Here is a 25,749-nt window from a genome sequence, read left to right as displayed (position 1 = left end):
TGATGGTATGAAAGTTGGAATATTTATTGATAAAAATATAGTGATGTATAAAATTAGTATTGGTCAACATCTCATAGACACTGTATTATAATCACCTTTTTTCTCTCTCACTTCTGACAGAATTTATAAAGCGCCTACGGGAATTATTTTGCCAGTTTACATTAACAACTTCTATAAAAGAAAGAGGAAGAACTACCTGTACACTGGAAATTATTTTCACAATCTAATGAATTGAAATCTTAATATGAAAGAGGAAAGTACATAATATGTATTAATTGCACCTAGTATAGCAAATTGTGATAAGTTATGAATGATTAATGCACATTTGCATAATGCTGTTATCATTTCTCAAAATAAAAAAGCAAATGCAATAAGCCTATTTTCCTTTTTCATAAACAATTCACTAGATTTTGTGATGGATATGTAGAGGAATTGTTTATGTTTCTAACATACATTGAGTTCATATTCTCCAGGTTTCAGTAACACACTGTAGATTGCTCCTGAGTATAGTATAATAAAATGAATATGAAGTGATAGACCCATGAAATGACCCGAGGGAATACGAGGTATATGAAAAAATTGAAAACTTTTAGTCTTTGTCATATTGGAAACAGCACAAAGTTATTAATACTACTATTATCATTATTTGTTTGGCATCACCTGTGCCTGGGAGGCAAAAAGCAAACTGAATAACTGTGACCTGCAGGTCTCTCCTCCCGATATAACTGATTGGGAGAGTGCAGGTGGACCACTACACCGGGGTTTCCCCCTACACTTACATTTGTATATGGATAGTGCAGTGGGTTCTTAACGTGCAGAGGTGGTGACTCTCCTCTACACAGGGCCTCCATTTAATGTCCCATCCGAGGGACGGAGTGTTTTCCACTGTAACATAGCCTGCATCTATGGAACAGGGGAGAGACATTTACACACGACGCACTGGCTTCAGTCATCCGCCCGGGTGGGACTCGAACCCACGATCTTTGGATCGACAGGCAGACGCTTTTAACATGCCAACTTCGCTCTCATGGTATGGTAATTAAGTACACTTAACATTAGCCCCCTTACTTCTGATGACCATATTTTTTTCCAGCCTTTTTTTGTGTTTAATTCTTAGGGGGTGGTTTTGGTAAAAAAAAAAATTAGGGAGCGGGTTTGAACCCCTGTAACCACCACCCTTCGTACGCCACTTCATACGTCTGTATAAATTCCAAGGCCTCCCACCTAATTCTTTTTTAAATGGATTGATGAGTATTGGTTAATTATACAATTACCACATTTTCCTAGCATCACAATTTCATTAAAACATTATCTTATTCATTAAAAACAAATTATACAATATGAATTAGAAAAATAACCCAATGACACTGACTGATATAATTCATTCAGAATAAAAGGATATGCAAACAATTCTCATGTCAAGTCATTCAAGTATGCATAATGTTATTCACATCATTTCTAACTATTAATAATTACAATGAAATATAAAAAATATATTTTGTGCTTTGTAATAATATGAGTACTGCAATAGTCATAACAATTAGAGCCAAATACTAATTATACCATGTAGAAGAACAAATGATTATATACACTTTACATATTTAACTTCCAGAACCTTTGATCACATAATCTTTTCAGTTAAGTCTTTGTCACAGTTGCGTTTACATACAATTATCTATTGGACAACAACATATTATATACATAACCATTATTTCATCATTATACATGTAACATGTTACTTTAGCCTCATCCAAAATATATAAATCAAAATAATTAGAACTTGCTTTTCCTTTTGGTCATTACTAGTACTTATTCAGTATGAATTTGGAGGGATGACTCAATACATGAAAATGATGAATATTAAATCAACAGAATTAAAAACACAATTTAGAGAAAGTGTCAGGGAAACATGAAGATATAATGAATTTCAACATGATTGATTTATCAGCATTTATCCCTTTATATAAAAAAAAAGGGTGACTGGATTTTCATCATGTAATCCCTAGCATCATTTCCTCTAAAAGAATATTGGTTTATTAAATTCAATTTATTTAGCAATGCAAAATACTTCTAAGCAAGTTGAGATTATCAAATACATATGAAGGCAGGGCAAAATGTGATTGTTGTTAAAGAAATCCTGGTATAGCACTAATATCATTGACAATTTTGATATTAAAATGAAAATAAGAAAAGAAAAAAATTCATGATGTTTGAACTTGACTTACTACATAATTCATTAACACTCACATACAATTATTTATTATCAATGTTTTTTTTTTTTCATATCACTCAAGCATGCAATGAGGACTTCAAACATTTTGTTCAATTACAGCACACATATTGCATAGATAGTTTAAGAAGACTTCAATAGTAATAATAATAACAATGGATTATTGTAACAGTATAATCAATTAAATCTGTGTTACATAACAATACTGTTAACAATGTTGACAATATCTCTCAATACTAACATGTGTAGTTTGTATACTATATATAGATCGTGATTACTCTGCAAATACTGCTTTCTTCTTTAATACACAACCATTATGTGCCAGTAGGAAGGAGAGAGATGGCCAAGGCAAAATTTGATTTTCTTAATGATTTTTCACCAACTCAGGGCTTTTTGCTTTAAGCAATATTAAGAAATGTTGCCATTAAAAGGACAAAACATCACAATTTTCACAATGAAAAATTGAACTCTATTGCATAACAGAGACAGGTGAAAAACTTAAGATGTATCAGAATCAATCTTTAAGAAAAAAAAACAGGTGTGGGATGGAATGATGGCAGGCCAGCATAAATACATCCCACTGTACAATTTTATTCCATCCTCGGCATCTCACATTTGCACTTTAAAAATCAATATAAAAATATTCACTAAATGTGGCAATGTGGACCAAAAATGTAAAAAGTCAGTTTTCCATGCAAATTGACAAATTTCTAAATTCTATGAGTAAATTCATATTTATTTCAGAGAAATTAACAATTAAAGGAAAATGCAGCCATGGAAAAATAGTATTGCCAAGTTGAAAAAAAAGCTAATTAAATTCTTCAACTCCCTCTCATGAAAAAAATTACCCTTGAAATAATATAATCATCATCATCAAGTCAAACAATAGTCTACATGCATATATAGCATATGATTCTACATGTACAATAGTATTAAAAGGTCATGTTAATTGTGAAACATTTTCTAAAATATACAAAAATATGTACTACAAAATACTATAATTTATTAAACAAGTGGAATGCCTCTGGCCGTCTCACCTGCATCACGCGATTCAATATAGCAGCAGTGCTGATTTTGAAAACTACTATAACTCGCACAAGATGTTCAGTGATACTTGGTTACTCTTATTTCCACGTTTTATGAACTAGACCAATACACTTATAGAGATATGATGGCAATTCAACAAATACCCCCAACGTGGCCAAAGTTCTTTGACCTTACATGACCTTTGACCTTGATCATGTGACCTGAAACTCGCACAGGATGTTCAATGATACTTGATTACTATTATGTCCAAGTTTTATGAACTAGACCAACACACTTTCAAATTTATGGCTGTAATTCAACAAATACCCCAATTTGGCCAAAGTTCATTGACCCTAAATGACCTTTGACCTTGATCATGTGACCTGAAACTTGCACAGGATGTTCAGTAATACTTGATTACTATTATGTCCAAGTTTCATGAATCAGATCCATAAACTTTCAAAGTTATGATGGTAATTCAACAGATACCCCCAATTCGGCCAAAGTTCATTGACCCTAAATGACCTTTGACCTTGGTCATGTGACGTGAAACTCATGCAGGATGTTCAGTGATACTTGATTAACCTTATGTATAAGTTTCATGAACTAGGTCCATATATTTTCTAAGTTATGATGACATTTCAAAAACTTAACCTTAGGTTAAGATTTTGATGTTGATTCCCCCAACATGGTCTAAGTTCATTGACCCTAAATGACCTTTGACCTTGGTCATGTGACATGAAACTCAGGCAGGATGTTAAGTAATACTTGATTAACCTTATGGCCAAGTTTCATGAACTAGGTCCATATACTTTCTAAGTTATGCTGTCATTTCAAAAACTTAACCTCAGGTTAAGATTTGGTGTTGACGCCGCCGCCGCCGTCGCCGTCGGAAAAGCGGCGCCTATAGTCTCACTCTGCTATGCAGGTGAGACAAAAATTACCTTCACTGCTGTTATGAGATACACATACATTTACATAATATTGGAGAAGGAATGTAGAATGGTAACAAAAATTAAAAAGATCTGAGAATGGGTTCATAAAAAAATGGTCATAAATGTAAAGTAAAAAAATAAATTGGAACTGGAATATGCAAACTTTGCAAAGCCAAAGTGGTTTCAGTCATTAAAAAAAAATGTTTTAAAGTGTACAAATGCAATTAACACAAATTTTACTGCAAAGTACATAACAGGTTTTGCAGAGACATGCAATGTAGCAAATTGCACTTTTTTTTCTATATGACCATGTACATGTAGACTAGTATATATCCAACATGTATTAATGATAATACAGAGTACAACATTTAATTGAATTTCAATAGCAGGGATTTTGGAAGACAATCTTGCATGATAATAATCACAGCTACTAATTCAATTGTGTCCAATTGACCAAACTCTCAAAAGTCAGTGTTATTACTGAATTATAAAGGTGTTTTAACACTCCCCAACTCTGATCCTTTCAATTTGCCTCCTGCTTCCTTCTCTATTTGAATTGAAACTTTCAATTTAAAATTTCAACTTTACAATTCAACTCTTAAATTTATTTTAGAGGCGAACTACCCTTTTAAAAATTCTTCATTTTATTGATGGTTTTGAGCCAGGAGAATAGACACAAATCATGACCAGGATATGTTGAAAGACTTTGCATGTATTCTAGGGATGGTTCATGAAGCTGCTCATGAATTCATATGAATGACTTTACATGAAAAAACTATGAAAGTATGAAGTGCCAAAATATATGAAGTCAGATTTTTTCTTAGATTTTTATCAATACATGATTATATTTCGACTGAGTTTAAATAAATTTTGAGTAAAATGAATAGTTTGCATTGAACGTATATCTTAACATAAATTTTTTGTTATTCAATCTGGTTACTGACACTAATACTAAGGTTAGAAGATGAATGCCTTACTCCAGAAGTATCCTCCTTAGGAAGCAAATTTCTTTATTTGAGGGTCAAAGTTGCGGTGAAACAAGCTAGCTCCTTTCCACTGCTATCCTGAGCAACAGCCTTGACCTGATAATCACCGGAGCTCAGCCAAGACGGTATCCCAGTATCATCTACTTCAACTTGAGTTGCAGGCAAGTTGTAATCACCCTATAGATGGTATAAAAATAAAAAAAAATCAATTTTTTGTAAAGTAAAAAATACTTAAATGATGTAAGAGCACGATCCTCAGTGTTGGTGGTAGTAGTGAGACAGGGAGCATATAAAAACTGTAAGATTAAAATTTCATTATCATCCATTGGATTCATGTATCCATGAAATGGTGTTGATACATGTACAGTGTAGATGCCCCAGGCTGTCAGGTACCGGTATAATATAATTTGTGTTCGACAGAATAAATTTTAAAATGCAGGGGTGAGAATGTGCAATGAATATTGAATGGAATATAATTTATTTTTTTGTATTTTTTTAACCATTGTATTTTGTTAGGGCCCTCTGAAGGAAAAAGAATATACTGCATTAAAATATGGAAAAACAGATCATAATGGCCCTTCTTTAAGGATTCGAACGAGCTGAAGGTTGAACGATTTAAAAGGAATACATAGAAGAGACAGTGTCATTTATAATTCTTGTTTTTGGTCATATATTGCGAGGGGTAATGTACTGTTTCAAACTATAATGTTGGCTTCTCAGCCAATAAGGTCTATCAAAACATCAAATATAATTACGTTTTTTTCTAAATTTTTGTCACATGCCAATATTTGTACATAATAATTATTTTCACAGAGATACAATCTTACGTATACGTAAGCTCCCGAAGGGAGCTAGAGAGGGAACTCTTTCTGCGCGTTTTTATTTCCCATAGGTTTTGTACATAGCCAACATGGCTGCCGGCGGACAATTTGAAGGTTGATTTTGGAGGGTCAATGTTTTATTCATGAGAATGACGTCAAAATACGCATAATGCACTTGTATGATTGGATAAAAAGCTAATGTTTTATTCATGTACTCATGCATTAAACATTTTTTCCACCCCACAATTCCCTACGATATCTGTGCAAAGTGTCGTTCTTTTGGACTCTGCGAATGTCAAGTTTCTGAAACGAGATAGCTAGACTAATTATCTGTTTATAGAATTGATGTTCGAAATCATGGTTTCTGATTGAACTTCATTGGAGCAGAAAATTTTGGAGGGAACATCAATACTATTCTAATGACATTCCATAGGAATAAAAGTAAGTTAGGCTCATTTTCATGTTTTGATCTCATTTGCAAATTGTAATGTGTTTGCCGGGGTTCAGGGCTCATCCTGTAATCTGTATTACGTACTATGTAAACCTAAATTTCAATATTTCTTTTGCCCGACTTCCAACTAAGTGTGATCATTGAGTTTCTCAAAAATACTATATCTAGGCGTCTATAGTTTGTCGTAGATCTAGACATTCATCGGAATGCTTCATGTAGGTCCAAAGTAAACATGTATTTCAGTTTTATTGTGATTAGACAATTATCAGGGGTAGATGTGGACTTGTTTCCGACCTCCTGTTTCTTAGTAACGACAAACTGTCGATTTTAGGCCTATCCAAATTTAGGTCAATGTAGGGATATGGTCAGAGCGGGATCCGGCCTTTGATATCGCCGGTGCTAGCCGGCTAGCGAGATTGTCGATGTAGTCATGGGGTATGAAAATAGCGGGGACGTACTAGGCCCAAACTTCAAGCTTGAAAGTTGAAGTTTAGGCCTAGTCCGTCCCCGCTATTTCATCTTCATATGAATAAGTATAATTCTCAGCAGTTTCTTTTATTCAGGAACGTTTTACTTCAGACTAATCAGTGTTGAAATACGATTGACTTAGCATTGTTATTTTTTAGTGTTAAGTGTTACTTAGTCTTAGATTTGAATGAAATGGCGTAGCCTACCCTAGACCTAAATCAAGTCTATTTGAACAGGATACCCTGGGCCTGGCCTGGGGTGGTAATTTGAAAACGTTCTTAGTGTTTACTTCATTCAGATGTGATGTGATTCTTAAGTTATACAGGCCCAGCATAGACCCGATCTAGATTCAGCTATATACAGCTGTAGAAATATGTGGTTGGAATCATTTTACTTTTATAAACAGAGTGAGGTAGGCCTATGCCTCTATGTGATAGAGAATTAAGTTTCGGGTCCAGATAACTTTTTTGTTCTAGTTTGGAATATTCATACATAGACCTGGAATATGGGCAGCTGGAAATTTCAAAAATATTGTTTAAGAAGAGTAATTTTATTTATCTCTAAAACTCTCAAATTTAAATTGTCAATTGCAGATCCAATAGGATCAAGTTCTTAGCAGTTCACACCTAGTCAGAAGTACAAAATTGAGAACCATGCCGATTCGCAAGGTATGCTTACTGTTTTGATAATATACAGGCTGTATCTAAGCTCATCACCCCCCCCAAAAAAAAAAAAAAACCAAATAAATAAATATTCCCCCTTTTTGGAGGGGGTGGGCTATGGCCAATTGTGCTGAAACATGATGCAATATCATGTAATGTTAAAGTTCCATTGTGAGTTAATAGTTGTTTGAATTCAGATTCACCAGTATTTCTATTTTCAACACTGCATACTAATTATCCATATATCCTGTCTATACATGCATTTGCATAAAAAACCAAGATATAAACAGTTATCACAAAATTCTGATAAATATTTGAATTAATTTGCACTCTTTATTTTCAAAACATACTGTAGATACTTATATTGATATATGAATTCATCTGGATGTGGGACGAAAGTGACTGCCTGCATGTGCTAAACTTGTTTTATCACTGAAGAGTATTAAAATAGAGTTAACATCTTTTTTTTTAATAAACTGGACTAGATGAGTAAGAATAATTTACAGCTTATTTTGTTCTTTTCTCTTTTTTACCATGCAGGTTTCCCACTTCTCAAGCTGTTTAAGTACTGGTATCACAACATAAGTGCCAAGAAGAGATATGAAGGCCAAGTTAATAAAAAGTAGTTACTTCATTGCAATAACACATTAAAAATGAATTAATTTGAAATAAATATATTTTATAAAGCATTGAATGTTACTTAAACTACACATCTGTAGAAAGAGTGCGGTACAAGTTCAGGTTCATCACAGGGGCCTCGGAATGGTTTTCAAAGTGGGGGGCTGACCATGCAAAAAATCAGAATCATATGGTAATTTTTACGTTTTTGTACATGGTTTGGAAAAAAGTGGGGGGCTGAAGCCCGAACCAAACCCCCCCACCCCCCCCCCCACCCCCGCTTCCGCGGCCCCTGCATCACCGGGCAATGACATTGAAGTATACAAGTTTTGGTACAAAATTTCACACAATACAAGTAAGAAATATTTTTCCAACGGGCAAATGTATCACCTTTTATTGATATTTTATACTTCTATTTCTTAGTAGTTTTCATGAAAATAATATTATTTTCCAGTTTAAAGGCCTATTCAATATTAGAATAGGTCTTCTTTTAGTGACATACATAGGGTTGTAAGACAAAAAATATTGTAATTTGAAATAAAAATCATGCATAGCTAAATGATAATAAAGGTGATCAGAAGATTAAGAAATAATTTTAGTATCACTCCTGGACCTCATTTCATAAACAAGTTATTACTAAATTGCAATCCTGTCATTATGACAATTATGGTAAAAGGGCTGAGCAAGAAATTAAGGTTTTAATGTTACCTAAAACAGGCTGGGGGCAAAGTTACCATGATTACAAGTCTTCAGTGGCGTAATTATGGAAGGGGGCACGTGCCCCCCCCCCCCATCAGCTGACACAAAAAAACGGGGAAAAGGAGAAAAAGAAGGAGAGGAAGAGAAATGTAGTGGCAAAGAAGAAATTATTGTTCATTATAATGTTATATTATAAGTTTATATTATAATTATGTTATATTACATAAGAAACATTTTTTTCATAACTTTATGAAACATAATTTGCTCATGGCCTATGTCTTCATTGTTCCTGGTGCGCGCACTGTCTGTTTAACAAGATATATAATCCTGTTGTACTGAAACCTCCCGTTTTCAAGTCAATATATACCAAATATATTTCCTCGCACTTCGAGTTATTATTGTTTTATGTAAAATAGTATGCTTCTTTTTCATGACTACTTAAAGTGATTGCCCCATTTTAAGGTCTTAATATAAAATATTTCCTGTCTGTGCTTACGTTCACATTAGTGGATTGGTGAGATATGTCTTGGCTTCAGTTCTTAAAATGTCCCCTTTTCTGATCTGAATATCAAACATTTTCAGCTCGCGCTTTGCGCTCGCATCATTTGGTTAGTGAAATACATATAATATTCGTGAATTCCTTCAAACAAGCCTTAAAATGCCCCTCTTCAGGTCTGAATTTCCTAAATTTTCAGCTCGCACTTTGCGCTTGCAATATTCAATTAGTGAGATGCGTATGTTAATAATCATGATTAAAACGACTGCAAGTGCTTCATGTGTTTAGATGTATTCTAACAAAATCAGCAAGCGCTTGGCACTCGCATTAGATGACTATGATGAAATATGTATACTCTTAATGGATTCCTAAAATATAGTCCTTAAAATCTCTGTTTGGGCTCAATATATATACAAAAATTTCAGCTTGCGCTTTGCGCTCGCATTGCTTAGCGAGACAGGTACGTATCATGATTAAAACTTTTATTAGAATGTCCCTTTTTAGGTCTGAATATCAAAAATTTTGAGCTTGCGCTTCGCGCTCGCATTATTTGACCAGTGAGATACATATCCGTTTAATGGCACTGTCCTTAAAAATGTCTCTATTAGGTCAATATACCTGGCAACTGAGCGTGCTTCGCGCGCTCACTAAGTGACTCAAAATTTTTGCTGGTGTCCCCCAATGCCGTGACCCACGGTACGCCACTGCAAGTCTTCATAAATTATGTAGGGTTATTAAGTTGTATTTATTGTTATCTTCATTTTAAAAAAATGTGAAATGGGTTACCACTGCAATAATATATAAATAGACTATATTTCAAAAATAGATTGAATTCTAACCACAGTGACAGTAGACAAATCAAATTTTGTTAATGATTCGCTTTAAACGTATTGATTGGGGAAGGCACTCTTTAGGTAGATTCTGGCATTGTGTCCCCCCCCCCCCCCTTATGAGGAGTGCTCTCACATGCAGTAGACTATTTCTTGTCAGCAAATTTGAAAGGAATTTACCAATTTTTTTGAGTGACAAACTTTTGTGTAAAAAATAAACGAATATCAAAGATTTTTATGCTCTTTTATGGAATATTAACTATAGGCTCATCGAGATCCTTTGAATGAAATTTTGACAAACATTGTACAATGTAGAAAAATGTACTTAATCCTATTTTTGTACATTTATATACCCACCCCATACTACCCCCACCCAGTAACAGCCCTTTTTAGCTATGCATTGCCTTCATTTTTAAAATACAATTTAATGCTTGGTAGACGCTAATTATTATTTTTATGTTAATGTCAATGTTTTAGAAAATGGATTCCTTAATAAACATGTTAATTTTGAATTGAATTTTTTTATCTTGGTAATTTTCATTTATCAATTAAGTGTGATGATATATTGCTTCTGAGCTGTTATGCACAAATGGCACAAGATGTTGCACTGTACTGAAATGTGATGATGACACTGTTACATGAGATCAAACAACAGTCAATTAAAATATTATTCAAGAGAAATAAGGATAAGAGTGGGAAAGAAAGTAAAATGACAGGAGAATTATTTGCTTGTATGCATATAGTTATGTCAGTTTCTGAGAGACAGACAGACAGAAAGAGAGAGAGATGGGGGGGGGGGGGGTGAAAGTTCAGTTCGTTTTGAAAGAATCAATTATAAGACCTTACTGTTCATAACGGGGGGGGGGGGGCTAATTATTTCTCCAAATTTTTTAAACCTTCGTATAAAATGTATTTTTTCTTTCCATATGAAAATTACACCAGATTCATTTTCAGTTGAAAATTAAAAAGAAATACCCTATAGCCTATGATCGGTTTGCTCTCTTGCCTACGGTATTTAATTTTGAGAACCCCCTCCCCCCTAAAATTATTGATTATTGATGTTTGACATAGAAGTCACCATTTAAAATTAAGTGCTCTGAGGACTGCTATTCACAATAGGACTTATATTGGAGACTACAATTATGGAAAAGAATTTGATTTGTTATTATCTTTGTTCATATTATGAAAAAAGGTTCATTTCGTTTTCTGCAATAAATTAAAGGGCTCCAGAAACATAAAGAGATGTCATCGTATATGGCAACATTTTCTTTGGGAACCTCCTCTGTAATATTTTTTAGCAAAGATCCTGGCCATTTGCAGCTAAAACGAAGCAAAGATGCAGTAATAATCGTAACAGGCAATAACAAATAGATCATTAAAATAGATGAATAATAAAAATCTGAGGAAAAAAACGAATGATCTGACATGATGTAATCACAGACACCAACGATATTATATCAGGTCGCGCATTATGCTAATTAGTGACAAAATACTAATTTACATATTTTTACGCTATGCGCGAAGGACGTTCCATGACCACGCCTTCATTTCGCTGGTGTACCAAAACAGTGGCGGTGTCCACAGGCTTGTATACGAAAAATGGGAGCAGTGTGCACTTTTGACCATCCAAAATTTTCCCCAATTCTGACCGGATGCAGAAGCGGAGTTTCACCCCCCTGATTATTTTATTGCACAGCGCCCTCTTCATCCTGATTGTGTCAGTCTGGGTACATAAATTACAGCTTTTTTTTATTGTTGCTGTAAGCCCTACTGTACCCAGGGTAGACTAACCCAGGGTAACACTTTCATTCTTTTCTTTTTCTTTTTTTCTTAAAGTGTTCATTCTATGTTTGATTCTATCGTGATATAATCTTCAACAACTATAATTGTGTCTTACTATTCTGTACTACATGTACGTTATATTTGTAAAGTCACATGGATTGGAAAGGATGACCTTCAGGTTATATTTATTTAGTTAATCTTTTTCCAATCCGGGCATCCATGTGACTCTCCTTATCCTACATTGTATTGTTAAATGCCAAATGAAGTAATAATAATAGGCCTACCAAAGAGAGAACAGAATCTGCAGATTTAGACATTTATCCTTCAGGCTTCACTGACTATACTGCCGGACTTTGGCAAAAGGAAGCACGTGACACAAATTTGAGTTATTGCTGTTTCTGAAACACCCTTTGTATGTTGCATGTTCAGGCAAAATTTGGGGAAGAAATGATCGTTATATGGAAAGATATTGAAGAAATATGCTGATAAATTGCATTGATGCCTATGTAAATGATTAACACACATTAATCATTTACAACAAATGATACTTTTGTAAAACTTGCTTCCTTTTACCAAAGTATGGTAGTATACGGAGTACATAACATGGACGGTAAATGTGAAACATTGGAAGTGATGTGCCATTGAATTCAATTTTGGACCTTAAGAAATGCCTCAAATATGAGGATGGCAATACACAATATTAAAAAATACAAACACCATTTACCGAGCTGCCAACCTAACAAAATTTCAGTACTTTTAAAGCTGAAAGTATTTTCGTGAGGAAATCAGTTCAACACATAAAACTGAAAGTTTAGATATCAGTATTTTGCATTCATCAGTATTCTTCTCATTTTTTCAGTACTTGGTACATTTCAGTACTTTCAGTATTTAGTACTTATCCGTAATACTTGATAGATACATGTAGATCTACATTTATTTTCCCATCTCAATCACAGTCTACAATAGCTATGGAGCGCACTCACTGAATATCATAAACCAAGAGAACATACAAATGCAAAGGAATAAAAATAAGTTAAAGATTTTATAGATAAGACAGATCATGATATTGGCATTAAAAGGAAAAAGTGGCTTTAAAGTAGTAAAAGATAATTCCTTTAATAATGTGCAAGGATATTGAGGAGAAAAAGAGTAGATAATACGGGGAATGATTTATAGTAAAGAAAAATAAATGAACATGAAGAGAGAGAGAGGGAGAGATGGAGACAGAGGGGAGAGAGAAGGCAAAATAAAGGGTACAAGTGGAACGCCTCTGGCAGTCTCGCCTGCATTACGCAATGCAATATAGGAGCAGCGCTTCCTTTGAAAATAGCTAATGAATATCATTCACAGAAGAAAACACTAATATGATAATAAAATATTATGCCCATTGACCCCAAATGACCTTTGACCATGATCATGTGACCTAAGACATGTGCAAAACAATCTTTCATACTTGATTATTTATCCTTATGTCTATGTTTCATGAGCTAGATCCATTTAACTTCCTTAGTTATGCCAATTCAACACATACTCCCAACACGGCCAGAGTTCGTTGACCTTTAAATGACCTTTGATCTTGGCCATGTTCCTGAAATGCATACAGGGTATTCAGGGATACACTGCTGCTCTTATGTCCACGTTTCATGAACTAGATCCATAAAATTTCAAAGTTATGATGACAATTCCTCAAATAACCCTAACATGGCCAAAGTTTGTTGACCCTAAGTGACCTTTGACCTTGGTCATGTGACCTGAAACTCACACATGATATTCAGGGATACATGGTTGCTCTTATATCCAAGTTTCATGAACTAGATCCATAAACTTTTAAAGTTATGATGACAATTACTCAAATAACCCTAACATGGCCAAAGTTTGTTAACCGTAAGTGACCCTTGACCTTAATCATGTGACCTGAAACACAGGCAGGATCCTCAGTGATACACTATAACCCTTATGTCTACGTTTTATGAACTAGGTCCATATACTTTTGAAGTTATGATGACATTTCAAAAACTTAACCTTGGTTAAGGTTTCAATGTTGACGACGCCGCCGCTGTCGGAAAAGCGGCGCAGGAGTCTCACTCTGCTATGCAGGCGAGACAATAAATACAATGAAATGAGATCAGAAAGTCTGACAGTATGCAAAAAAGGGAGAGTTAAGGATGAAAGGATAAAAAGCTAATACTTACAGCACTGAAAGGACAATGACATGGTAATCCAGATGAAGCAAAAGGCTCAGGACACGGTTGACTTGGTGGGAAAGTTGTATTCAACATTTCACAGATATCATCATAGGTACAGGAACCAACATTATCAATGCAAGGGATGGGTATCCATACTAAGACCTGACAGAATCAAACAATCATTTCATCTTTCATTTCACTCATTTCTTATCAACCTACATAATGGCACATTACCATGAACTGACACAATCAAACAATCATGTCACAACAAAATATTAAACTTCAATCTCAAATATTCTCATCACAAGAAAATTATGGAGTGTTACCTTGAAATCTTCAACATACACCCTTGTACATGTAATGAATGATTTATGTACTATGACCTGAAATAAACATGATCATGTAATTCTAGTTCATTTCATTTCAAACCAACATTATCAATGCAATGTTATTTGCTTTTCAGAAGGTTTCTATTTCATTTCATTATGTTAATATATTATATTTTGCTTTACTTTGTTACCTTGTTGAAATTTTGGAATGAAATAAATTCGTTATCAATCAATCAATCAAAACATCACTATCATACAGTATCATGGTTTAAGAGCATACTATGACCTGAAATATAATAAAACATAATCATATCAAGACATTAAGCCAACAATATACACTTACAGAATGGTTTTATGGCATACTATGATCTGACAGTATCAAGCATCATTTTAATTTGTCTCAGTTCATTTCAGCCTACATGTATGTACGTTATTTATGAACACAAGCATACTAAGACCTGAGAAAGTCAAAGATAATCACATCATTTATTTGATTTCATACCATTTCAGCCAACATTATCAAGATATGAAAATATGGTTTCATGGGTTTATCTCTGATTGGTCCATTGCCATTTCGTCCAATTACCAACTCGTCTATCATTTGGTCTACCATCAGTTCTTCCACTATCTGTACATGTATGTAATTGACATTTCTTCAGTTCCACTCACCATTTCGTCTAATAACCAGTTGGTCCAATAACCATTTCTCCCATATACCATTTGGTCTAATTTGACTACCCGGTATGTGTTAATTTGGCGAAATGTATCAAAAGAAAATGGGTATTACACCAACTGGTTGCAAGACGAAATGTTGATGGCCGGAATGGCATTAGACTATTAATAAAGGTAGACCATGTGATGAGTGGACGAGTCGGCAACAGACGAATCATGTCATTTCATTTCATCTTCTGTACAGTTTATTGCTTTTAAACTTTTTTCTACATCAGATTCTTCAGTTGTTTTTTTTCTTAAAAACTTAATATTTTCAACACCAACATGTACAGGGCATGGTAAAGTAATAAAAATGGAAATCCCTGTAAAGGAGGGGCTCTGAATCATATCACTCTACAAACACGACAACAATTTTTCAAACAAACATTTTTCACATGCTTCCAGTATGTATAAATTCCCTTTATATCAAGGAATTAGAACCAGATCACAAGAAAATCTAAATCAATATGGGAGAAGAGACTGTAGATCAATCTCTTCTCCCATGTTCTAGAAACATACCCTTTTTTTTTCTCAATATGCTTTGAAAGCTTTATTTTTTTGTTTTTATTGCCTTTTGTTTAATTTACAACTTATAAAAACAGATCAGATCTGATATGTACATAATATCTATGTACTCTGATCTGTTTTAAAGGTCAAGTCCACCCCAGAAAATAGTTTATTTGAATAAATAGAGAAAAATCAACAAGAACAATGCTGAAAATTTCATCAAAATCGGATGGAAACTAAGAAAGTTATGACATTTTAAAATGATGCTTATTTTTCACAAAACAGTTCTATGCGTAACTCAGTGATATGCAAATGAGAGAGTCGATGATGTCACTCACTCACTATTTCTTTTGTTTTTTATTGTTTGAATTATACAATATTTCATTTTTTACGGATTTGACAATAAGGACCAACTTGATTGATCCATATAGTATTAAACAATGCTAATTGCACATGTTCAGGGAGGAATTAATCATTGTTTCATACAACAACAGGGAGAAAATTTGAATATTTCATATTTCACATAATAAAATACAATAGAAATAGTGAGTGAGTGATGTCATCAGTCTCCTCATTTGCATACCGACAAGGATGTGAATACAACTGTTTTGTGAAATTAAGCGAAACTTTAAAATGTCATAACTTTTTTATTTTACATCTGATTTTGATGAAATTTTCAGTGTTATGCTTGTTGGATTTTTCTCTTTTTATTTGAATCAACTTTTTGTTGGGGTGGACTTGTCCTTTAATAAGTTGTAAATATTGTAATTTTACCTTGATTATGATTTTATGATTTAATAAAACATACAAATATGAAGAAAAAAATGCTTTGAAAGCACACCCCTCCCTTATACATGTAACTGACATGTGCATGTTCTTCTGATCACAAGAGATTACACTAATACAATGTAGTCAGATGAGATAATATTAGATTTTCTGTCTCTCTTGGGTCAACCTGCAAGCCAAAAATTATTTTTGTTATTTAAAGGGCAACTTTTCACAACTGATTGCCTAAATCTGCACCATTGCACATTGCAGTGAAGGGTAAATTTGGGGGCTATTTTTAAAATAATTTTCCAGGGCTCCTTTGAGCACTTTGGGTGAAAAATCGCCCCAAGCCCCATGAAATTTTGTCCAATCAACCTGTCATGTCTATGAAAAGGAATATAACCAATATTGAGAATACAAGAGAATAAGATACATGTACATACCTTCTTCTTAATGGATAGAGAAACCTTGACTGGGGAAACTACATCAACCTTAAGAGTTGCTTTGGCTTCTACCGTGACATTACCAGGGATAACAAGAGGATCTGGTGAGAGAACTACTTCAGCTGTGATGGGGTCATTGGGACCACAAGACTTCCAGCTGAATGATGTCACCATGGGTTGCTCAAAAGGTAACAACTGTGAAAAACAGAAAAAAAAGAGGAATGCTTAATCAATTTCATCAGAGATGCCAATCAAATTTTATTGAATACGGTACAGATCGATGGACAAACTTCACCTTTTCACCCATCAAAAGGGGGAATTAACCCTAAAAGGACGGGGGGGGGGGGGGGGGGGGGGGCATGATGGCCCCTCTCGACGCTGCACATGTTATTTCCGAAACGCAAAAAAATTGCGCCGCAAAATTTTAAGACTTTTTTCTTTGAAGTCTCACGCAACTTTGAGACCAAATTCGCAACATACGGGTATAGCATTGTGACGTCACATGACTTTTTACAAGACAATGTCATGCCGAAAATGGCTCATTTTTATACTTTGTGTACAAAGTCTATGGGAGATTAAATTCATAAAAGGGTGATTAAATTTTGTTCTAATTTGTCGCTTAATTAATTTAGGGTTTACTTTAATCGTTAAATGGTCTGTAATAATTTCCACTGAAAAAAAAAAAAAAAAAAAAAAAAAAAAAAATACATAAGAAATTCTAAAAACAAAGAAATACATAAGGAAAAAAATGACTTTCGCAATTTTTCTCTGTGGAAACCTTAAAATTAGATTACAAAGATGACCTCTGCAAAAAAAGAAGAAAATTGGAAGTGTCATTGGGTGATAAATATGCAAATAATGTTTTTCATGAATAAATTTGCATATTTTATTCATAATAAATAAAAAATAATTATTTTCAGAATTTGTTATACCAGCTTGTAGTTTATGTGGTAAAGAAAGTGCGTGCCAAATTTTGGCGCGATCGCGCGAACGGCGGCCGAGATCATAAGGGGGGCTATCATGCCCCCCCCCATTCCTCAATACATCTCAAATAGCCCAGTCCTTTTAGGGTTAAAGCAGTAACCTACTTTTCTCCATAGACGCTGTATGTAAGGACGTTCCACAGTTATGTTTGTGCGCATTATGATCTGCGCATAGTTAACACTCTGCGCGCTGACGTCACAATGGATGAACAGGTGATTAATTAGCTGCGGGTATGTGCTGATTTTTCTCATCTTCTGCACTTTAACTGCAGATCCGATGCGTTATTTCATGAAGCTAAAAAATGGAATTATTCCATGGACCATTCAAAAAAAGATTCTCTACAATTTCAAAATACTTTACTCTGCAGTGCTGCCAAGAATTACGAATATTACCCCGAGTTTGAATAAATGGTAGAGTGGTTTTGATTTTTTCTTCACATAGATACAAAGCATTCGGCGCATTTTTGGTGTTTTAAAAAACACATTTGCTCTAATAAAAATACTGATAGTTTAAAAACAAGCACATGAACCCCTATTTTTTAATGTTTGTTCCTCTTAGGTATACCTTCCTCTACAACTCTACAAATTTTGGTGAAAATGACATGGATTTTGAATAAAGTGCAGCATTTATTGTACTTTTGTAGTTTGTTACTGAAATTTCACATTTTTTAGATTGGGATTTTGTTATCTTTTACGTCATTTTTAAGAACTGACAGTGCTGTTAAACTTAAAATTGCAAACAAATAGCACTATAAATATATTCTCCATTCTAACGATACAATTATTAACTCTCTTGCGAAATTTGATGACTTTTTCATGTATTTTGACTGAGTAATACAGGTTTAAACTCATTGTAGTAATCTTGGGCGGTCTAAATGCGCAATTCTTAAGAACATCAATTTGGGTGAACTTTGAAGTTCTATAGCAAAAAATCAAGCACATGGACATATGTTAATTTTTGCATATTTCGAATATTAAGGTTCTAAAGTATCTATGTGCAAAGTTTGGTGAAAATGACATGGATTTCACTTTAACTGTGGAACGTCCTTAAGCAGCGGTTGAACCTCCACCATTACGAGCCCAATGGCAGACATCCGTCTGTGTAGGAGGACAAATAAAATCAGAAAATGTTTTTAAAAACTCCTCCGAAACAGTGGATATATCAGTCCAGTAATTGACCGGCAATTGATGCAGACTAAAATATGTGCATCGCTAGAACACTCAAAAGATACCATATTACAAAACAAAAATTTGACCTTGAATCAAAAAGTAAGTTGAAAACTTGAAATGTGAATGAGAGACTTGCTATCGAGTCTATACAGACAATACAGTGTCATGGACCATGGGTGTGGGGAAATTCTCTTGAAGTCGGACGTCGGCCACCCGGCCTGAGGGGGAAGGGCACTAAAGGGGGAAGGGCACTAAAATTATTTTTTGATGGGGTGTGCCTCACGAAACCCTGTAAAATAGGGGTCGCATGCGGTGCCCGCGCTTGACAATTTTGGCAGGGCTGGGGAACTGAGGTGAGCATGAGATGATTTGTAATGACTGACAGGGGTCTTGCGAGCGCGGCGACTTCTGAACGGAACTTTTGTAATTCGGAGTATCTACTAGTCTAGACAATAGAATTAGGTCTGAAAAAGGGAGTCATCAAAGCGGCACCTCCCCAAAGTCTGCACTACTACCAATGAAAAGGGTAGGATGTGAGTGCCCCCCTCCACCCGGGGTCAGCCGGTTCGAAACTGCCTTAGCGCCAATTACCACATAGATCTAGGGCGGGTGCCTACATTTATATACAAATGAGGTCAAAGCCCTTTCAAATTCAATATTTGCGTAAACATTCACTGCTGAACGATACACGCCGTATAACTTAGCTTAGCTAATTTACCCGGGGGGGGGGGGGGGGGCACTCGACCACAAAAGGGTAGGTATGTGCAGTGGGCGAGACAAAAAACAGGGGCTTTGGAATGGGCTTATTTTAAAAAGGACGGTCTCCGAAGAGGAGAGTGGGCTTTAATACGTGCATGCTGCTAGTCTGGCGGTATGGCCGCCAGGTGCAGGGGCGGATCCAGGATTTTCCAAAAGGGGGGGGGCACATTTTCTCAAGAAAATAATTTGACAAGCAAAAGGAAAAAAAAAGTCTTCACTTTGAAAAGAGGGGGTGCACACTTCTGTTTTAACGGCATTTTTACATTAAAATTCTAATTGTGCCTCTCAAAAGGGGGGCATGGGCCGGTTTTGCCCCTCCCCTAGATCCGCCAGTGGCCAGGGGCACTTGATCGCGCAGAGGCGATTGTTGGACGGACAGCGTTGTGATTGAGCTCTGCAGGCCGCTTTTCACCAAAAATGCAGCTCATTGGAGTGGATCAATGCAGCCGGAACAGCGTGATGAAAAATATGCGAAACTTTGCCTTTGGAACAGATTTTTTCCTCAAGAAGAAAATGCTTGGTACCCATTTACCTCACCTGGGTTGAGTGCAGCAGTGTGGATAAATTTCTGGCTGAAGGAAAACACGCCATGGCTAGGATTCGATCCCACGACCCTCTGTTTGAAAGGCGAGAGTCAGAACCACTAGGCCACGACGCGCCCACAAATGGCCAATCTTAAACCCCCATGCCAAAAAATCCAAAAGCACCTCAATGAACAGTAGATTAAATAAGAAAGGTTCTGAGATGAAAATAGGAATTATAATGTACTAATAGAAAGGGTAATATCTTTATCATACTTTAAATCTTCTGCACCAAATTGATAACACTTGAGTTGGTATTTATTTTTTTCCTGGACTTACATGCACGGCCTTCTCATGTCAAATCGCTCTTCTAATATTCAAATTTGAAGCACACTTTGAAACCCAAGTACTGTACTTAATTCACTAAAGGGGAATTCACCCTGACATAAAGTTTATCGTAAAAATAGCAGAAAATAATTAAATCAAAGATTCAAAAAGCTATTAGAATTTTATATTTTAATGGTAACGTCATTTGCGAGCAGTTTTTCCCATATATGGTGTAATAGAAAATATCAATGAAATGTCATTTCCTTTAAAAAATAAAATGGTATTTATTGTACCTTAACCCTATCAAGGCCGGGGGGGGGGCTCGGAGGCCCCCCTTAACGATTCGTGCAATATTTTCGCCGTGCGAAATTTTTTGACCACGCTGCTCGCTGACTTTTTACTTTCAAGTCTTGCGCAACTTTTGAGACCAATTTTGCGTCACCCGGGTACGTGGTTTCGAAATTACGCAACATTATGTAAGTGCATGTCAGACCAAAAATTGCTCAAAAACATGATTTTGTGAACTAAGTCAATGCAAATTGTGTTTTCAACCAAAAATCATAAATGTATGATTATTTTTAGTTTTGCTGGTTTTGCAAAACACAATAGAATACATAAAAAATGATTTGATATCGCAATTTTGTTCATGTACACTTGATAAGAACACCACAAAGAGTTTCTGTACCAAAATTTAGAACATTTGGAGCTTTATGTAGGGAGTTAGAGGAAAAAGTATGATTTCGCATACTAATTACACATAAATTAGCATAATCACTCACCCGGTAATAGCGATTCGCATGAAATAAATTACTATACAATTTTGTAGATTATGTCCCAGACAACCCGCGTGCCAATTTTTGGCGCGATCGTGCAGTAGACGGCCGAGATCTCAAGGGGGAGGGGCCTCGGATGCCCCCCCCCCCCCCATATGAACTCCCAAAATACCCCAGCCTAGATAGGGAGTATATCAACATACAAATCATTTCACATCCGCTCCTGATAGATTTTTTTAGCAATCATGAACCACTGATTAAAAAGTATACATTTTGGTGCATAGAATACGGGGCAGCTGCTCGTATATGATGTCACAGATCAAAGACTCAAACTTCTAATAATTTTCTAAATCTTTGATGGGGTTTCCCAAACCTTCACTTCTTTTTGTTATTTTTACAGTAAACCATTTGTCAGGGTTAACAGGTCGATAGAATGGTACCCGAGAAACACCTATGAATTTATAAATCCCTGCTTTGCTACACATTTCCAAATTCATACGGTAACTGTTACCATAGATACTAATATAGGAACCTGACATCTACTTGGACTAGCTTCAATGAGGTATTGCTCTGAAAAAGTGAACACTAATTGCTATTATTCATTTATATTAAACTACATGTACGCACGTATCATATCAATATCTATTCGGATCAATTATGTTGAAATATGAAAGTTACTTTTATTACAGAACGTTTTGTTATTTGTAGCGGACATTGGTGTTTACATTAAAATTTGTTTGGTATGTATGTGATGAAGTGCAGTTCTACTATACGAACTGGCCAAGATAAATCCTTTCATCACTCACTAATTGAAATCAATTTGGCATGAAAATGTTTTAGTTTTATCATATCAACGATAAAGTATAGATCTACATGTAAAATGCTGAAAAAAATCGAAATAATATCTTATCAGTTCATAATACTCACTTCGTTGATAGGAGTCCATTCAAGGCCAATAATTATGACTGATATGATATTAACTGAAAATGTTCTGTCTTTTCCTTGTTGATGTATACTATAGCATCATGATCTTTACCTCTGTCACTTTTGCCTCTGCCAGTTTTTTTTAACTTAGTCATTTATACCTCTATACCACCCGGGGGCAGTCATATTTAATTCTGTACACATGCGTGACCACATTATTTCCAGACACCCCCTAAACAAGTTTTTCTCTGTGCGCAAGATAACCCCCTAAACAAGTTTTCGCGGGCTTCATTTGCAAATTTTGGCCCCTAAACAAGTTGTCGCCAGAATATGACCCCTAAAAAAGTGTCATGATCCTCTTTCCCGTTTCTCAGGCCCGTTTCCAGGGTCGTTGCTTACAAATGATATATATCCGATTTCTGTTTTCGACAACTTCAGACCAAAAGTGAACCAGAACTGTGTTACTTTGCCCGTTTTTATTGAAATGTGAACTGTAAAGACCGATTTTGTCCACTGGAAAGTCGTCGTTGTGTTGCTCCAGTCAGTCAGTGAGTGAGTCAGTGTTTATTGAAAAACTCCAAGCTGTAGCGGGCCATTCACTGCTTGCCGCTGGGGCACTGTAGGGGGCCAATACTGTCCCGATGTTCGGGTAGGTGAAGCGTAGTGTAGCGGTAGGGAAGTGGAGTGGAGCCTGCACGTCATGCACGAACATTGCCCGAGGTACCGGTATATTTAGTTTTACCTCAGGCTCTGCCATTAATATTACCTCTGCCATATGGCATTATTTTTACCTCTGCCATTTTTACCACTGCCATTATTTACACTGCAGTTTATTTACCCCTGCCATGTTTACTTCTGCCATTTTTACCTGGCACCTATATATGAGTGTCCCCTAAAACAACATCAATCTCAAGTCGTGGAAACAAAGCGGCCTAGTCCTAGCAGTAGCACATCACAACCACTGACCTAACCCAGAGAGCTCCCGCCCGCGCAGCGGGCGGGAGCCCAGAAGCTTACCGTGTATTTTACCATTGTCACCGGACTAGGGTGATTTATGGTCTAAATATTTCTCCAAATGAATTGTGAAAACGGAAAGTATACAATTACCACGATTATATGGATGAAGGTCTAACGAGTGGCAGATTCCTGACATCTGGGCACAGTCTGGAACCTCAAAAAAACGAAAAGTTCTCTCCTTCTACCCCGTCTCGATCGGCCATTTTTGTTAAAAATCGTAACAAAATGGCCGATCGAGACTGGGTAGAAGGAGAGAACTTTTCGTTTTTTTGAGGTTCCAGACTGTGCCCAGATGTCAGGAATCTGCCACTCGTTAGACCTTCATCCATATAATCGTGGTAATTGTATACTTTCTGTTTTCACAATTCATTTGGAGAAATATTTAGACCATAAATCACCCTAGTCCGGTGACAATGGTAAAATACACGGTAAGCTTCTGGGCTCCCGCCCGCTGTGCGGGCGGGAGCTCTCTGGGTTACCACTGACCCAGATCTACCGGTATTTGGTGCAGCGGCGGGCCGCCGGGTCCGGGGTCTCGGGCGCGCGTGGGTCGGTGAATTAGAGTTGCTTGCTTACCTCTGCGTCCATGGGAGAAACATACCTCTCCGGTATTTGTGGCAACTCGAGTAGTTTCATAAGAGCGATGAAGGCTTCCTTTTCCTGGTTAAATGCAGAAATAAAAGGCAAGCCTACGACCAATGTCATGAATATGACAATTAATTTCATATTTTTATACATGATGTAGTTTGTCGTATTTAAATTTAAACGCGGAAATCTAGATCCGTTAAATTAGTCGCCGGCACTGTACGCGTAAATGGCCGCCGGTACCGGTACTGTACTTGCCGGTACCGGGTACGTTCGGATCGTACATGCGCAGCGCATAGCATGCCTTTTTCCAACAACTCCACCTCGCGGTTCCACCTGAACAACTCCAATTGTGTCTTTTGGTCTTCTGGTGGTTCTATGTATGTATGTATGTATTAAAACAAATATATATTACATATATATATATATATATATATATATATATAATATATATTTCATTGTTCTAATTTTATTATCTTCTATCAGTATATAGGCCTATTTCAATATTTTAATTCTTTTATTCTCTTTTCTCTCAAATCTTATGTATTTCTTCTTTTAATTTTTCTTATTCTTATATTTCTTCCTTTGTTTAATTCTTCTTTATTTTTTCAATTCCTATATGTATATTTTTTTATTTTTATTTTATCTTTTCTTATATCAAATAGGCCTAGGCCCTATAGCCTAGCTATTTCTTAATTGTTTTATTTTTTTAATTCTTATGTGTTTTCTTTTAATTCTTTTATATTTTCTTTTATTAATTCTTATTTATTTCTTTTTGTTATATTTTTTCATATATTTTCTTTCAATTCTTTAGTAGGCCTTTTATGTTATAATTCCTCTTCTTTATCTGTTAGTTTTAATCAATTCATTTTCTTTAATGTTAATTTCTTCTATCAATTATGAATTAATGTACAATTTTGTTTTAACCTTTCATTCATATGTTCTTCTATAGATTCTTAGCTAGCCTTTTTTGTTTTAATTCTTATTTTTCTTCAATCAAATTTTTGAAAATGTCTCCGATGGTTAGGCCTAATTCTTATTTTCTAATATTCTTTGTTTTTTTCCTTTTCCCTTTCTCATGTATTTCTTTGCTGCAACTCTTTCTCCTATCGTTCTATTTCTTTCTTCTAGGCTATATGCCTATATAGTAGTTGATCAAAGTTTCAATCTGGGGGGCGTTTCATGAAAGGACTTGTCGGACGTTTTATCCGACAAGTCCCATTTTATCCGACATTTACCATAGTAACCAGTGGCGTATACCGTGGGTCACGGCATTGGGGGGGGGGGGGGCACCAGCAAAAATTTCGAGTCACTTAGGGAGCGCGTGAAGCGCGCTCAGTTGTCAGGTATACTGACCTAAAATAGAGATATTTTAAGGACATGCAGTGCCATTAACGGATATGTATCTCAATGATTAAATGATGCGAGCGCGAAGCGCGAGCTGAAAATTTTTGATATTCAGAGCTAAAAAGGGACATTATAAGCAATTTTTTTGTAATCATGATACATAACTGTCTCGGTAAACGAACAATGCGAGCACGAAGCGCGAGCTAAATTTTTTGTATATATTGACCCTAAACAGGGAAATTTTAAGGACTATATTTTAGAATCCATTAAGAGTATAAATATCTCACCATATCATCTAATGCTAGTGCCAAGCGCTTGCTGATTTTGTTAGAATTACATCTAAACACATGAAGCAATTTTTGAAGTCATTAATTGTAATCATGATTCCATACGCA

At 35.5% G+C, this 25,749-nt stretch overlaps 1 protein-coding gene across 1 annotated transcript; it reads right to left on the bottom strand.

The window, feature by feature from the left end:
- Positions 1–24,376, bottom strand: LOC129261073 (ganglioside GM2 activator-like). Its single transcript, XM_064099265.1, has 4 exons — positions 23,999–24,376; positions 16,949–17,143; positions 14,197–14,352; positions 1–5,354 (listed from the first exon to the last, which is right to left on the bottom strand). The coding sequence occupies exons 1-4, from the start codon at positions 24,158–24,160 to the stop codon at positions 5,202–5,204; spliced, it is 666 nt and encodes a 221-aa protein (XP_063955335.1). The 5' UTR covers positions 24,161–24,376; the 3' UTR covers positions 1–5,201.
- Positions 24,377–25,749: the final 1,373 nt, after the last annotated feature.

Source organism: Lytechinus pictus, chromosome 5 (genome assembly GCF_037042905.1).
Source record: "Lytechinus pictus isolate F3 Inbred chromosome 5, Lp3.0, whole genome shotgun sequence".
NCBI lineage: Eukaryota > Metazoa > Echinodermata > Echinoidea > Temnopleuroida > Toxopneustidae > Lytechinus > Lytechinus pictus.
Note: the sequence above shows the minus strand (reverse complement) of the source record. Positions and strands in the feature narration are given on the sequence as shown.

Excerpts from the sequence above, each read along its gene's own strand:
- LOC129261073 (XM_064099265.1), bottom strand. The coding sequence starts at position 24,160 with ATGTATAAAAATATGAAATTAATTGTCATATTCATGACATTGGTCGTA. Across the intron at positions 14,353-16,948 it reads CTCTATCCATTAAGAAGAAG|GTCTTAGTATGGATACCCAT; the intron begins GTATGTACATGT and ends TGATTCTGTCAG. Across the intron at positions 5,355-14,196 it reads GTCATTGTCCTTTCAGTGCT|GGTGATTACAACTTGCCTGC; the intron begins GTAAGTATTAGC and ends TACCATCTATAG.